The 17631-nt window shown below is 35.5% G+C and overlaps 1 protein-coding gene across 1 annotated transcript in view; it reads right to left on the bottom strand.

Annotated features, from left to right (window-relative positions):
* ZFR (zinc finger RNA binding protein) overlaps window positions 1-17631 on the bottom strand; it is a 69865-nt gene that overhangs the window by 14995 nt on the left and 37239 nt on the right. The window contains exons 10-17 of the mRNA XM_080678866.1: window positions 17415-17534; window positions 16371-16516; window positions 10525-10687; window positions 9327-9532; window positions 8453-8603; window positions 6830-6971; window positions 2155-2252; window positions 1199-1294 (exon numbers count right to left, since the gene is read on the bottom strand). Of these exons, the coding sequence (XP_080534992.1) occupies window positions 1199-1294; window positions 2155-2252; window positions 6830-6971; window positions 8453-8603; window positions 9327-9532; window positions 10525-10687; window positions 16371-16516; window positions 17415-17534 (1122 nt within the window). The remainder of the gene's footprint in view (window positions 1-1198; window positions 1295-2154; window positions 2253-6829; window positions 6972-8452; window positions 8604-9326; window positions 9533-10524; window positions 10688-16370; window positions 16517-17414; window positions 17535-17631) is intronic.

Here is a 17631-nt window from a genome sequence, read left to right as displayed (position 1 = left end):
TCCTGTGAGAGGGAGGGAGGGAGAGAGGGAGACTGACTTAAGGTAACCCTGGTTATTCGACTCTCACAAATCCAATCCAAATGTGGAATCAAAGCGTTCAATTATATTTTTAAATGAATCCCTCTCTATCTGAATTTGTTCTATTCAGGAACCAAAGAGGTTCAAATATCAAAGGGATACTTGTACATATATAAAAACATATGTGATGTGTATGCATGCCCTTTATCCCTGGAAGAAATCACAACAAACTGTTAAGATATAACCTGCCTTTAATCACTTCCTATTTTGTGCCTTTCTGCATTATATGAATGTCCTACCATTATATACATTACCAGAGGCCTGATGCATGAAATTCATGCAAGGGGCTTGGCCCTCGCATCAGCCCCGGCTGCCTCGTGGCCCCACTCCCCACCCACTGGTCGTTACGAAAGATTGTCCTGGAAGATTGTCCCGGAAGGTCGTTCTGCCGTCCGGTGTAATTAGCACATTAGCTCTTTATTATAGGATTTCTGAATAATCTATATATCTGAATTTTTAAAATTCCTAACCTTTACCCATTATTTAAAAGAAAAATGTCAACAGAACCCTGCAAAGGGAGATTAACAGCTCATTTCTAATCTTTGTACTGCTGTTATATAAAAGCCAATTAATAACTACTATCACTGTGAGACCAGCAGAAAAAGGAAAATGCAAAAAAGAAACATTTAAGTGCAGTTTTTTAAATACTAAATTCTTAGAAAATTAAAAACCCTAAGACCTCCAGGTTTTTTCACTAGAAGAGGAAAGTACATTTAGGAAAGGAAAATAAAGTTAAGTATCCTATCTAATAAAAGGGTAATATGCAAATTAGCCATCACTCCGTCACAAAGATGGTGGCGCCCAGTCCTCTCAGGCCTGCTGGAGTCCCCCCAGCCCTAGGGGGGAGGGGCGGGGGGGGGCCGCTGAGAGCGGGCAATGTGAGCAGCCTGGCAGAATGCTTGCTTTGTCGCCACAGCAACGAGGCAAGCGTTCCACGCCCGGCCGTGGATGGGCCTCTGGGCCGCGGAGAGCCTCTGGGCAGCAGGCGCGGAGCGGCCAGGCCCGGCAGAGAGCTACTAGCGTGCAGATTCGTGCACAGGGCTACCAGTGAGACTACACACACTGCACAAGTATTTCCTAAACGTTCATTTGTGACACCATACAGTTACATACTACTTACCCAGCTTGGAAAATCAGACCAAGTTGGAACTCGCTGACAAAGGTCCCGGAGAATACGTATGATAATCACACAGGACTGCAGACCATTAGCTCTAGCCTTGAGAGCAACACAAAAACCAATTGAATTAATCTTAGAAATACTGAAAATATCCCTTGATGAAAAAAAGTTAAAATACCGCTGTTCAATGGAAGCTCAGATAAAAATGAAACAAAAATAATCACACTTGAAATTGGATTCAATGAGCTGCCATTTACAGCAGTATTTTATGCCAGGGTTAGTATTTAAAAGCTGGTATTTTAGGTCAAAGTAAACAGATTATACAAGAATAATATTTCTTGATACCCTGTGAACCTTGACCTGCAATCATTTAAATCAATAAACTTAAAAAAATCTGCCTACATGAGAAATAAAAGAAAAAGTAAAGAGCTAAAAAGTTTGTCTAGGGACTGAAAGGTTAAAGAAATCTGTTTGGTTTCCCTTCTGCGCCTTTGCATAACTGCAAAGTCACTAAACCAAACAGCTGCTTCCTCACCTTTCACTCCCTACACGTATTCACTTAGAGAAAGAGGGGAGGGGGACCTTAAAACTATACACAAAGCTTTAAACACATATTCCATTATGTAAAGCAAAGTTAATCTGCAGCCTTATGGAATATAATATATATACACAAACGTGATGTTCCTACACAAGTTAACTTGAAATATAGCTACTAAAAATAAAAATAAAATAACCCAAACTACAAAGCACCCACCAAAACCTACGTTCATTGTCAAATAATAGTAACTGCAATATGCAGATCTTCAAACCCAGCTTTCTATGTCAACATAGTTTCTGAAATTTAATGTAAAATAGTGTTGCTTGGGCAATCTTTCAAAATGTTTAAACACAGTTAAACATGTTGCACTGAACTACTCTCTCATAAGGCTACAATAAAAAAGTAAAATGATGTTCCGAACCTGGAACCACTTAGCGTGGCGGAGAGCAGCCAGAGCGTCAAGGCATTTTTGCCTGTCCAAGACGTCCGGTGGGTCTTTCACCATACCCGAGGTTACATCTAAAATGGATTGAATTGGCAAAATGCAGTGAGGAATGGGTGTTTGACCAGGTGAGCAAGACACTTCCTTAAAGTAGCATCAGTGTCACACGAGCCATTTGAGAGTTTATCAGCACGTTAACGTACCCAGGGAATTATCTTCAACAAATTTACATATTCCAACATGACGATCAAACGGAGACTTAAACTCTTAATTTAGAAATATAGTAATTTCTGCAAATATAAACCCTACCCACCAAAATAAAATCAAAAGGAAGGATTACTGGACACAGTGCACCAGCACAAAGATGACAAGACAAGAGGGAACACAAAAATCCACCTTAATAAATGAGAATGTACAAAACACTACTGAGTTTGTTCAGTACTTTAAATGGTCATAGGTTATTCTGGGGCTAATAGAGCAAAGAATTAATGATAAATATGGAATGACAACACAGTAATGATCATAGAAAAAAATAAAGAGGCAAAATTGGCATTTCTAAGAGTTTAATACTTTCTCTTCTACAAGGAGATTTTTAGTTGTAAAGGAATACAAAATGCCTTTTAAAAATTCAAAGTTCCCAAAAGGTGTTCCAAAGACTAACTGGAGAGAAACAACGGGTAACATAGAAAACGGCCATAGAAACTAGCATGGTTAAATAGAGTAAGCATAGAAATAGAAGAGATGGAATAAGCAGAGCACTTGGATGATAATATGTAAGGTCTAAGGTTATAATAATTGATTTTAATAAGATTATTATATTAAAACATAAATGAGCTACATAAAACTTGAGAAGGAAATCTGAACCTAAACCAAGACAAGAGGTTAGTTTTACATTCTCAAAAGTAGTTGGAGGGCCAGCTTCATATTCACCTAAACATATCTGTAAAATGTGTTTAAATATAACAGTAAATTTGCTGATCAAACTATTCACAATAGCTATTACGCCCATCAAATTCACAACTCTTGATGATTTTAACAGTAATAAATATTTTCTAAATTATAGGGAAATTATATACCAGGCAAATAATCTACTGAATTTAACAGTCTTCTGGCAAAAGAGCACCAGAAGGTGCATTTAGGATATAATCTAATAAATCACTGAGGATACCAAATGGGTGAGAGGAAAAGAACTATGTGATAAAAGAAACAGTTAAACGATGATTTCATTTTAAGAGCACCACTGCAACTCTGGGCAAGTTACTTGAATGCATATTTTATATGACCATTCAGAAATCTTAGAAGATACTTGTCCGTATTTTGAGTAGATAACAAATAAGAAAGTGTATTTTAAGTGATAAAGAATTATATTGCCTATTGTTAGTTCCTACTCCTAAAATAATCAGATGGCACAGATTTCTCCGAAGACAGTTTAGAAGGGAGATTTACTGATAATCAAAGAACACTGTGTCATATCGTAAGAATGAACACTAAGAGGAATCTGGGCACTCAAAAGAAACTATCAAGACAAAAATATTAGTTACTTTTTAAAGGTAATAAACAATTTCAAAACCTGCAAGACCAACTACTGAATCAAGAAATATAATGAACGTAAGAAATGGGCTATTCTGAGAAATGAAACACAGGAAAGCCGGCTAGCTGAGGAAGGAAAGAAGAAAGGAAAAAAGAACGAAAAAAAAAAAAATCACACCCGCCCCCTCCTTAAAGCAGGGTTACAGAACATGCTCAAAGACCTCTTTCCATGTCCCTAATTACTTACATTATTTGCTAAAGCTAGAATGCAAATAGGTGACAGTGTGCAATCTCTTCCTAAAAATGTTTCTAAATTTCTAATGTTAATTCTTAATGTTATAATTTCCTCTAATATGTAAGAAAAATTTTCTTTTTGGATACAAGCATTCAAAACTTTTAAAATTTCAATTACTAATATAATTTCAAAGATGCCAAGACACCTACTGCAATTTAAAAACAAATTAAGAGCTAGAAAATTTCTGGTAGAGTGTGGATTTTTGCACCCATTTTATACTTCAAGTGGATTAACCCCTTAGATATACTGTACTAAAAGCATACTTGTTGCCTAATACCCAGTTAAAACAAAACAAAAATGGGTTAATTTATTTAAAAAAAATTCTTAACCTACATGGATGTATTTCATAAAATTTAAGGGGTTAATCACTAGTTAGAAAACATGCTGTGTCCACACTATTTTATGATTAAAAGTTAATAGGAATATATTAATTTAAATTAACATGGTTATGTAAAATATATAATCCACCCAACCATTTAAAAACTAGTGTGAACACTGCTCAATTCTAGAAGACACAAAGACAGAACAGAACAGCCACACGAAGGACAATAAATGCCAGGCTCTGCATCCAAAATCTCTTCTTAATCAAATGGCAGGTGTGACACTGAGCTTTTGAAAACCTTGGTCAAAAATCCTTCCGATGTCTTGGCAGCAACCCCTGACAGGAATCAATCCCCTCTGCTAGAAGGCTTTGGACCGGGCCTGATAAGCTACAGGTGGAAAAAAACACACACAATACTTGACTTGCTGCAGAAAACACTCTGTAGCAAGGGTTAGAGCATTTTGAACATTTCAAGCTTCAAGTCAATTAAACGTTTACTTAATATTTAACTGTCAAACACTGTACTGTAAAATAGATCTATCATGCGTTTAACAGTTATTTGGACAATTTAATAATTTCCTTTAAATAATTTTTGGCATCAAATGGGATCATTACGCATTAAAGAGGCTACCACACTATGCGCAAGTCTCAAGTCTTGTGATTTACAATCACTCTTCCGGCAAAGCCTTCCTTAACCCCTGTACTAACTCCCCAAAGCAAGCTATAGGCTTTACATGATTTTAAGACACAGAGCATTGGGAGCTGCAGTGAGAGAGAATACATACCGTTATTCTGCAGCAAGAAAGAGGCAATCTTCATAATGAAGCTAAAGAAATGGTTTACTGCACTTATCTGCAGCAAGGAACACTCTATCAATGTCTCTACACTTTTGCACATCCAACTTTTCAGCTCAGTGTCTTGAAGTAAAATCTTTCAATTTTGGACTGATCATTTCTCTCAGAAATTCAGAACAATAATTCTAAATCAAGTCTGGGTCAGACAAAAATATAATTTTGTTTCCTTTAAAAGGGATAGATTATTAAACATTCTACTACAACTATGATAACTTGACTTTAGACTCTTGCAACATAATAAAATGACTTGATACTGCACAAGTTAAACAGCCTAAATATAATTGAACAAAATATGCTCTAAAATAAAGCTAAATGGCTATACAAGTATAATTTCACCCTAAATATAGCACCCTTTATTTATAACATATTAGAAGATTTTTCCCCCGAGCCCTAAGAGTCATCGGCTGCATATGAATTGACCAGCTTGACTCAGGAACTGTTTCCAGTAATGTCCACAGCCAGACCCTCAGTGGAAATTCATGTTCATATAAAAGATCCTTTGTACAAAATCCATTTATTTTTAAGATGCAAAGCTTATAGAACATACTACTCCTGATATGGTCTATATACAAAGTATGCAAAATTAGACAAGTCTCCCAATGATGTTTAAATGAAATGTTCTTTTTCTGGGTAGTAAAAAGCCCAGTGCTTTAAAAAAATTGCTTTGCTGTAAGAAAACAAATTTAAAGTGACAGTAATTGAGAGCCTACTGATGCTATTTTAGACAAAATTTAACACTGAATATATAGTATTCTTTTCTCCTACACATATATCACAAAGAACTACTAGTGTAGACTTGAACTCCATAATCAACAACAGCATGAAAGGAAACAAAGTAAATTTTATCTGACCCATAAAACAACAGAACCAACATATGGCAGACACTGACCATGCTTTTTGGCTTAAGCTTTTGAAGCTCTGAAAATGTTACAGAACAGTCCCTAAAGCAACATTGCTGGCACCAGCAGGATTTCATATGCTACAATTGTAAAGTAAGTCCCGAACTGCACTCGAACTCACTAACTACACCTGCCCCATTTGCTTTTCAGTGTCTCTAGTGTAATAGAGGGGTCAAATGCCCATATCTACATGCAATAGGATACTCTGCGTTTCTGAAAGGGCTCCAAACCAAAGAACAACCTCAGAGAACTAGAAATAGTTTTATCACAGGACGAGCCAAATCCATGATTACATATGTAACAATGCCTCTAAAAATGTAACTTACAAGTGTTTAACCAATTTTACTTCTGAAACTCTTGTCTTTTTTGTAAGACAAGGCAAGAACAAGAACTTCTTAAAAGAAGTTAAATTTGTGGCCCCTTACAAGCAACATTTAATTTTTTCATGTGTTGTGACTATGCCAGTAAGAATAATTTTGAACTTTTTTTTCCAGAAATCTGAGGTTAGCAAGAAAAGAAAAAAATCAAGAAAATCAGTAATACCGTGAGTGTTTTATATAAAAGTACATTACTAAAAAGAACATTTACTTTCTGCGAAATGATCGTAAGTAAAACTGGTGGCTATAGTAAATCAAATCCATCCAATTCATATGTAATGCCAGCATGTTGCCTTCTAGGGCTTAATGCCATCTCAGAGAGCAGGTAAATGAAAAAAAAGTTAATAGAAAAACAGAATGTTTAATGGCTTTCCAACCTCCTTCCCTCATGTTCTCTTCTCGAATAATTGGAGATGTTAGGGTGATAGTGACTTGCATTTTGGGTTCCACACATGAATTCAAAATGATTGCCGCTTCAGACACAGCACATTTTATGTCATACTTCTCAGGACTTATAACCTATGTAATGAAGAGTACAATAATTAGCTGGACCTTTTACATTATCAGACAAAGCAGTTTCATCATGGCTCTTTCATTTTCTCACTTCCACAACCATTTTATAAGGACTAGATCATATACTACTCCCCTGGGAAGCCTTGCATTAAATGAAAATATCATTAAATTATTGTTCCACTTTCCTTTTAGAATTGTTTGAATTTCCTCACATCTGTTTCTGTAAAATGGGGACAGTAATTCTACCTTATAGGATTGTTGGAGGAATAAATGAATTAACCATATAAACACTTAAAGCAGTACCAGCCTGGTACATACATAATAAGTGCTATATAAACGTTAACTATGACAATGATGATGAAGAATTCTATTTCCCTTGCTTATCCACTTGTACAATAAGTACAGATTGATTTGGAAAAAATATTCTGCTTTTCGCTTATTTAACTATTAGTTAAGATATAACATTTTCTGCTTTGTGGTTTTACTAAGCACCACAATTAGGATCAAGATGTTTCTTGCAAATTTACATGATTCTTTCAAGGACCTCAAACCTCTTCTTCGCTCTCCTCATTGTTCTAGCAGTCTCAACAGAGTACCGGTAAGAAGTAGACAATTGTCTCCTACTACTTAAGAGACTCATCCACAATAAGAACTTCATCTCTGGAACACGGTAATACGAAGCAGACAACAGCTGAAGCTCAATCGTGTGCTTCCTTATTCCTTGCTATAGTTGCTCTGCCGTGGTCAGGTACTATTTATTCTGACTCATTACAATATCAATAAAATGCCAGTCCTTGGATTTAGAATCCTAATTAAATTGCAAGGTTTTACACATAAAATTATTCAAGGGATCTGTATTTTAAATCTCAGCCTGAGATTCTAACAAGCTAATGTATAAATATTAAAAAATTCAAACAATGGCTTTTGTAGAGCCAGATGTTCTATTAATTGTGTATTGCCATGACTTAATAAGTGGACACCAGGGGAGGAATGCCTACTGTTATAATATGCAGAAAACTGAAAATAGCTACAATAAACTAGGGAAAGTCAAGTCAGAAAGCTTATGTTCTTTATTATATTTTATTAAAAACATGCGTTCAAGTAAATAGGCAAGAGGTTCATGATTTTTAAAAAGTTAAGCTTGCTATACATGGCCTTTGTTTAAAAAAACCACTTTCTGTTCTGAACAACTGCCTTCCCTCTGGTGATTCAAACCTTAGAAAAAGAACACAAAAAGGACATGCAATTTTACATTTTAGAATAAATTCCTAAGATGGCTTCATGCCAGTTACAAGCACTATAAAACCTAAAAAGACAAAGTAGAAAATAGCCCTACTAATTCGCACAACCAAGAATAAAACTCAATATGGAAAGTGAAGCTAAAAACTTAAAGGCTGGCTCAGGTTTAAGTTGAAACAGTAAGTTAGTTCTGCCAAAAACGTTTGAACCAGACAAGGGGTAAAAATGAACATTTCCATAATACTTACAGCAAGCTGTTTGGGTAGGTTTTCTGCAATACGGCTTAATAATGTCTTTGAAGGTTTCTCTGAGCACAGCAAAACAAGGTTGACATTTCTATCTCCTCGGAGAAGTAATCCTTTTGCCAATACTCCCACTCGCAAAACTCCTTTTAAAGCTCTGCAGTAAAATCAAATTATATTATGACATTTCTCAACCAGAACCATGATAGTCTTTGAACACACATAGTAAATTAAATAACTTTCTATACTATTAAATGTTCCATCAACTACAGTATAAACACATTCAATATTTGTAGAAGTACCTTTCATTTAGATAGGCAATATAGATAAATAAATAAAGAGTTATCATAGGGAGAACTGAAAAACAAAGAACATTAACACTTCTGTGTCACATTTTACAAATTAGAATAAGAGTCATTTCTAATATCATACAAAACATTTCCAAATAAAGGGAACGTGAAAAGTTAATGTAAAACTTGAAAGAAGTTGCAAAAGCTTGAGTTTATTCAGGCTTTATGGTCAATGCATTAAGGAAAAAAGTTGATAAAACAAAGGCTGAATCTAAGACAAATGCAATAAGTAAATAAAAACTAACAGCAGATGAATGCAACTAGAAAACTACAAAGGCAGCTTTGAAAACAAACTCAAAATAGTTTTATATATATTTAAACAAAATGTGTAAATTTAGAAGGCTGGAGATTGTATGGAATTGTGTATTCCTCATTTTGGCAAAAAAGAGGTGAATACACTAGGTATCTAACCCAAGCACGGTAAGCATGTAGACCCACCAGAGTTGTCAATCTCTGTAACTTTTAATTCACGTGTAAGTCCATGGGAGGACAAGCAAAAATATACCAAGTAGATAGCTCTGAAGACACACCTGTCTTTACCTCCCTCTTTCTTATCATCTCCTTCTTTGTTCTTGCTCTTCTCGTGTTCAGACAAACTGTCTGAAACAAGTTTTAAAGCACGTTCAGTGATAGAAACAATTTTCTGAACCGCCTGTAATTCCTCTTCAGTTGGGTAAATGGTTGCATGTTTTGTCATTACGTAACGGTCATCAGATGAGTCAGGACGTCGTAAAGGCTACAGAAAAAAAAGTTACTTCATTTAAAAAAATGTTTCCTGAGCAAAAGTAAATTATTATTTTAAAAATACACTATTTTCATCATATCTTCTCAATAACAAGGTTGATTATACAAAAATGTCCATTTAAAACTATCTTCTCTTTTCCACTTCAGTAAAAACAAAAATGCAAACTATGGAAAGTTATACTACCTAGAATATGTAAGTATATACACATACATTGCCTCAAAACAAATAAAATTATAATACATGCCATCTCAAGTTACAATACTTTTTTACTCAACTTTAAAAACCAGTGATTCAGAAATTTTTTGCTTTTAATAAAATGTTTTACTGCTGCTTATTCTGTGTAAAGACAAATGAAAAGGTTAAAAAGGAGGAATTTTTCTTCTATTTTCTTCTAAGTGCTCTCCAGAAAACAAAACAAGCAAAAAGACCCTCCTGTTTTCTGTAGTCTGAGCTTCTATGAAACGTTCCTCACCCTCCACAGATCTCTTCTTTTCTCCAGATTCCACACACTCTGAGATGCAGGTCTTTCCTCTAGTTTTCCTAATGCATCAACCGCCGTGCTAATCTTGAACTAGTTATGTACTACCCCTTACCCCGCACTCAATTCAGAAGTAGTAGTAGGTTTCAGATGGCCAGGATTTGAAGGAAAAAATATTCTAAACCACTGGTAATGGAAAGATAATCAGTTCCTGCTGATCTCATCTAAACAACAAAGGCAAGACAATCTCTTATGTTGGCAAAGAAGCTCTACTTCCATTTAGCTTATGTTGAAAGAAATGACTCATGGAAAGTCTATGAAGTCCTTATACATAAAGACAGGTGCTAAGAACCTGTGATAAAGGGGGAGGGGAGGATTCTAAATCAGATGAATTTACATTGAGATTACGAGATTATTAAGTCTAAGAACTGGCTCCCCAAAACTGTTACCCTCTAATGCTGAACTAGTCCTGTTTTCACCCCACATAATCGAAGTGGACACGCACCGCAGGCCCCTGTGGCTGAGGAGGCATGCCTGGTCGGACTCCGAGAAGGCCTAGCGGGCCTGGGGGACCATGAGGATAGCCACCATCAGGCATTCGGCGGCGATCATCCCAATGATGTTGTTCTTCCTCCATTCTTCTCCAGTACATATCCTCTTCATAACGTCTGAAACACAGAGTGACATTACAAGCCTGTAAGAAAATTACAACCCACGAACTTACATTACTGACATAAAAAGCTACTAGAAACTCCCAGTCAGCCTTGCTAACGTCTTTCTTTTCCCCTCTGATTTCCTTTATATGCTTTCATTTAAGTAATACAAGTGAATACAAGTGAAAAGAGAAAGTGAGAATACAAAGAGAAATGCAAAACAAAATTTCAGTCTAAGGTCAAAGTTGAAAGAGCAAGCATCAGGAATCTCAGTTCCTTCCAACCTCTCTCTCTTCTCTTTAAGGGAGAAACTGTTAACTTAATGCCTGCTAAAGGATCCAGACCAATAATGTGTGTGAGTGAAAGATCCAAAGCAAACATTTAGGAATTTCTTCATGTATCCAAAAAATGTGCTCGCTCCTATGTTTTTTGTTTTTTTTTTTCTATTTAGAGAGAACCTCTTAAGACTACCTTTAATTTTTCCCTCTATGTTACAGGTAGAAACAAAGACATTTCTCTACTATGGTCTTTAAGTGTTAGTTCAGATTTAAAAATACCATGTATACCAAATAAAACACCCATGGGCTAAACTTGGACTGTGGACAGCGAGTAGATAGTCTCTGCTTTAATGGTCAACACTTCCTAACTTCTTTTCATTATCTGACTCTTTCACTTCTATCCTCATTTTCAGCTTCAAACTAGGAAACCAGTAACTCCCAAGGGAAATCACAATTTTTTAACAATAAGCTTTTACTACACAAATTTTTTTTAATACAAAACATAAGAAGTATGCTTCTCAAGTAGCACTGTAGAAACTACCAATTCTGTCAGATTGAGAACACAGTGCTTTTTAGGTCATCCAACTTAGAAACACACTTTCAATGTTCTTTAGGCTTTGAGAGAAAAAAAACACAGTTTGAAGGCTCTCAATGCCAAATACTTTTATTATTAGCAACTAATCAGTTTTGAACAGTTATTACAAAAGATGTTTAAGTTAAATAAGGGCAGGGAACTTTATCCATTGTTTACCAATTCATACTCAATGCCAAATACTTCAGGCACATGGTAGGTGCTTAAATAAATATATATCAGTGAAGAGAAAATAACTGCATAATACAGGAATAAAGAATTTCCAAAGCATGACAAAGGCAGAAACTTCATAAAGAATGTGACTTAGCCCGAGCCGGTTTGGCTCAGTGGATAGAGCGTCAGCCTGTGGACTGAAGAATCCCTGGTTCAATTCCAGTCAAGGGCACATGCCTGGGTTTCGGGCTCAATCCCCAGTAGGGGCTGTGCAAGAGGCAGCCAATCAATGATTCTCTCTCATCATTGATATTTCTATCTCTCTCTCCCTCTCCCTTCCTCTCTGAAATCAATAAAAAGTAAAAATAAAAGAATGTGACTTACTGGTAGACTTAAATACATTTTAAAAAGTTAATACATAAATAAGAACTACTTAAAAGTAACATGATAATAATGGCTTAATATCTATAACATAAGTGTCTATTTGAATCAATAACAGGTAAGTAAAAAAATAAACAGGCAATTTACCACAGAAGAAATGTAAGTGGTCAAGCATGAAATAAAAATTTCAATTTGCCAGGCATACAAACAATTCAAATTGAAACATAAATGGCTTTCACATTTCACACTCTCATTGGCAGAGATTTATTTTTTAAAAGAATAGTTTATTGATTTTTAGAGAGAGAGAGAGAAACATCGATGTGAGAGCGCAACATCCATCAGCTGCCTTCTGCATGCCTCCCTACTGAAGATCGACCCTGAAACCTGGGCATGTGCTCTGACCAGGAATCAAACCAGCAACCTCCTGGTGCACGAGACCACGTCCAACCTACTGAGCCACACCAGGCAGGGTTCACTGGCAGAGATTTTAATGAGTTCTAGCAGCAGCTCTCAAAGTGTGATCTAAGAACCCCAGATGGTCCCTGAGACCCCTTTCAAGGGATCAATGACTTCACAATTACTTTCATAATAAGGTTAATACATTATTTTGCCTTTTCCATTTTCATTCTCTTATGAGTATACAATGGAGTTATCCAGAGGCAAAATGTGGTAATCATGACATACTGAACATAGATGCAGATTAGAGAATTATGCTGCCTTCTTTTAAGTCAGGCATTAAAAAAATTTGCAAAAATGTAAAACAATGTCATTCTCATGATTCTGGAGAAGAATATAGTTACTTTATAGTTAATTTTCATCATATACTTATTAAATATGTTTAATCTAATATTCTAATTGTTGAATGTTATTTTACCTACATTTTAACAACTATAGTTAAAATGTCATTTAAAAATTAAATTCATAAATATTTTAACTTTTCAGTTTTAATTTCTAACACAGTAAATCTTGATACCTATAACCCACATAAGCAAAAACTCACTGAGGTCTTCACATACATTGAGCACAAAGGGTCCTGAGGCCAAAATATTTAAGGACCACAATGTTATACCATCTAGTACAGGCCAAAGTATGGGTATCTTTAAATCAAACATTTCCGTTTCTGGGATTTTATTATTAGCAACTAATCATGATTTATGCAATAACATAGCCTCAAGGATGATCAGTGTGATTTTAATGGGGAAATACTGGGAACAACCTAAACATCTAACAATATATAACTGGCTACAGAGAATATGTTACCTCTGTACCAGAGAATACTATGCTGCCTTGAAAAAAAAAATCCTGGCTTAATTTTTTTAAAAAGTTGATATGTAGTGTGGCTGGTGTTACATGTAGCATTGGCCTGTGAACTGGTCACGGTTCGATTCCTGATCAGAGCACATGCCCGGGTTGCGGGCTTGATCCCCAGTAGGGCGCATGCAGGAGGCAGCTGATCCATGATTCTCTCGCATCATTGATGTTTCTATCTCCCCCTCTACCTTACTCTCTGAAATCAATAAAAATATATTGTAAAAGGTTGATATGTAAATGAAAAAAGTGGGTTATAAAATATGCATACATTATGCTTTTATTCATATTTTTTGAAATTACATTTTAAAACTGGCCCACAAATACTCATGGCAGCAGTATTCATGATTGTACAAAAGTGGAAACACAAATGTCCATCGATTGATGAACAAAACGCCATACAACCATAGAAAGGAATGAAGTACTGACATACACAATAATATGCAAGAATCTTGAAAACATCATGCTAAGTGAAAGTAGCCAGACAAAAAAAATACCCATGTATGATCCCACTTATATGAAATCTCCAGAACAGGCAAATCTCCCGAGACGGACAGAAGTGTGCTAATGGTTGCCTACGGTAGAGGAAGGGGTTGGGGAGGGGAATTAGGCAGTGGTTGCTAATGGGTTCGTGGTTTTTTGGGGAGGTGGTGATAATGTTCTAAAGTTGACTGTGGTGATGGCTGCATAACTGTAAATATATGTGAACTGTACCATTTAAAGATATGTCACTTAAACCAATAAAAATGAGGATCTCTCTGGATGATATGTTTCTCATTTCTCCTTCCCTGTAGCCTCTACTTTCTAGAATAAACTTCCTTCTTAAAAACCACACTAAGCTGTATTAAAAAAATGGCCACATTCCTATGACCCAGAACTAATCACCTTTTTCTCGCTGAGCGATGAACACGTGCTGCCTGCACTACAGCTTGTAATGCTGATGTCTCAGTAAGCAACAGGCCCTGCTGGCTGGTACTTGTGCCCTGGAGGAGTGTGGGCTCCTTCTACATCCTCTACGTCACCCAGAGGAGGGGGAAAGACACCATGTTTTAAAATTCCAGTACCGTTATGACTATTTTAAAATTACTAGCCACCAACATTGAAGAACAGATTAGGGGGAAAATTGAATTTCTGATTCTGGCAGTAATTCCACACTTCTTGATTTTTTAAATGATTTGTAAATTGAAGCCTCTTATTAACTTGACAGTCACATCATTTGAAGAAATAAGAAGTTGTCGTTAGATGATAAATTTTAGGGAATCCAGGTGGTTTGGAGAACCTCATTTGATGTTTCATTACAGCTAGTTGCTGTCAGTGAGGGTGAACTTACGGTGAAATTACTCAGGTTTAACTAGCTGTGTGCCAGGAATTACTTTTACTTGATGAATGCAGCCTCTCCTTAAATCCATTACTTTTAACACGTTAAGTGCCCAGCCTGTCTTCTCAGTATAGTTGGACAGAAAGTATAGTGTCAGTCACTGGTGACTGGGCACTTAACGTGTTAAAAGAGGTGAAAACAGTGAGTACTTGCATTCGAAGCCACAAAGATCTTTTGGTATAAGAGATCTTTGGACCTTTGGACCAACTAGCTAAGACAGAGGACTGAGACTATAGTGGAATTAAAACGATTTGTTACCCTTAGTTTGCTTTTATTTCCTTTATATTTTCTTTTAAGACTATCAGCAAAAGTGCAAGGTTACCTCCCGAAATTACTTCATCACTTAGATTGGTATCTCTACCTCAGGGAATGCTGACAGATCTTGAAAATCAGTATTAAACAGATGCCAACAAGAAACCCACTTCTTTTTTTGGCAAGCTATTTGGGAAGAAGCGCCTAATATGCAAACACTGGAATAACCTCTCGCTACTCAGACATGTTAGGCAGCACTTATGATTCCTCATTTGTGAGAACTACCCTTCAATAAAACAAAAGGGGTGTGGTGTGGTGTGGTGGGAGCCCAGGACACTTGGTTAAACATGTTTTTGACAAATTAGAAAAGATGAAATGCTTTCTTATAAAACCATTAAGCATGGCCAAAGTATGAGGTATCTGATCTGTATAGAATGTTCCATCAAAATTATTTATTACTAAGCTTTAAACTCCAGAGTAAACATTCATTTAAAATGGAGTTCACTGGGCAGATGTCCCCTTTAATATTAGATAGGAATATTCTTTATCAGGGATTTAGGACACAAGTTTTGTGAACTGGTAAAAAAAAACAACCACAAATGTAAATATATAAGAATGTTTATTTGTTGCACATAACTTTTTTAGTATAAAAGAAATGTATAAGTTACCTGTGGAAAAAAAAACAAAAAACACACTAAGATGTCTAGGCGCTACCAAATTTTTTTTTTTTTTTTTTTTTTTTTAAAGAGCTTGCTTGCCAGCTCTTGTTCTTTTTTTTTTTTTTTTTTTTTAATATATTTTATTGATTTTTTACAGAGAGGAAGGGAGAGGGATAGAGAGTTAGAAACATTGATGAGAGAGAAACATCCATCAACTGCCTCTTGCACACCTCCTACTGGGGATGTGCCCGCAACCAAGGTACACGCCCTCGACCGGAATCGAACCTGGGACCCTTGAGTCCGCAGGCTGACGCTCTATCCACTGAGCCAAACCGGTTTTGGCGGCGCTACCAAATTTTATATTCAATATTTTTAGCATGTAGCCAAATGTTCTATTTTGCTTATTTTAAACTGAGGCATTTATTTGTAACATTAAACTATTTCTTCACATATTTAATACATGTAAGATACACTTAACCACATAATTCCTAATAATACCAAGGCCATAGTCAAATATTAGAATAGCCAATAACTTAATTTAATGCATTTCTTTTCTGCCCCTAGGATCTTCCTGAGAAGTGAAATTAAAAGTACATGAAATAAATCTGGACTGCTTTGAATGGGAGTCACATACTCAGAATAGCAATTATTTTAAGAAGGCTGAATCACTTATGCTACTAAAAGTTAAAGAAATTACCTCATTTCCATTCTCCAGCGCTCTTCTTCTTCTCGTCTCCGCCAATACTCCTCTTTCTGCATTTGCTTCCTCATTTTCTCTTCTTGAATCTTTCTTGCTCGAATACTGGGCTTTACTTCTACTTGCAAATCTGGATTGACTTTTTTCTATTAATACAAACAAGACATTTAAAAAACTAGCACCCCCTTCTAACAATCTACACGTACAATCCCACATATTCTTCATCATAGGGATTTTTTAGTTACAAATTTCCTATTATATAAGAGTAAATTCAGCATATAAATTGAATCAGAGGAAAGACTCAGAATACATTAATATTCATTTTCCCCCCACCCCTAAAATTCTTAATTATTCCAAGTTTAAAATTATATACTTAGTATGTAAAAATTACATGCCTTAGTGCTGACCAATAGAAGAGATCCTTAGGGGATGAATGGATATTTAACTTTCCTTTATTTTTTTTATAAATAGATGATTCTAAATGTCTAAGTGTGGGATTAAAAAGTTTCTTTTCATAAAAAAGTATTGCCCTTTAACAATTTAATTTTCACCACCCCTGTGTTTAAAAGAGAAAACATGGATCTAATGCATTAGATTAGTCCAGCCTAAGTAAAAACTTTACATGTAATATTTATATTTAACTTAATGCTTAAAGTGTTTTCAATGAAGAATTCCTTATCTCAAAATTCATTTTAGTGGGAATTCTACCAAGATAAAGTAGGTAAATGGAGACCTGACACTTCTCTCAAAACACTTCATTCTGTGAAAAACTTATCTTTACATGATTACTTGATCCAAGAATGTTATAATTTAGCTACAGTCACTGAGAATGATGAAATATGGTTATAATCTTCTTTCCTAAGTATAACAAACTGATCAGAAAAATCAAACATCTGAATCTAAGTGAGACATAATGTGCTAATCTTGGAATGGGAATTCATGGACTCAGTGAGTTATGTTTAGAATATTTATTTTACATCTAGAATGTTCCAAGCTGTTTAAAAAAAAAAAAAAAAAAAGAAAAAAGTTGAAATTTTTACTCACTTTATATTGAAGTCTGTGTCTTCGCCCTTTTAAGTGCATTTCCTTGGCATTGGGATCATTAAAGCTGCACTCGCATAATTTACAATGGAATCGAATTACTTTTCCCTCATCGTTTCGTACCTTGATGTAGGGGGAAAAAATGCAAGCATTATAATGGAAATGTTACAGTTGAAGATTTCATTCATATGGCCTCCCAGATTCGCTGATAAAAAAATTT

This window comes from Plecotus auritus, assembly GCF_963455305.1.
Source record: "Plecotus auritus genome assembly, chromosome: 7".
Classification (NCBI taxonomy): domain Eukaryota; kingdom Metazoa; phylum Chordata; class Mammalia; order Chiroptera; family Vespertilionidae; genus Plecotus; species Plecotus auritus.
This window is presented reverse-complemented; position numbering and strand designations above follow the sequence as displayed.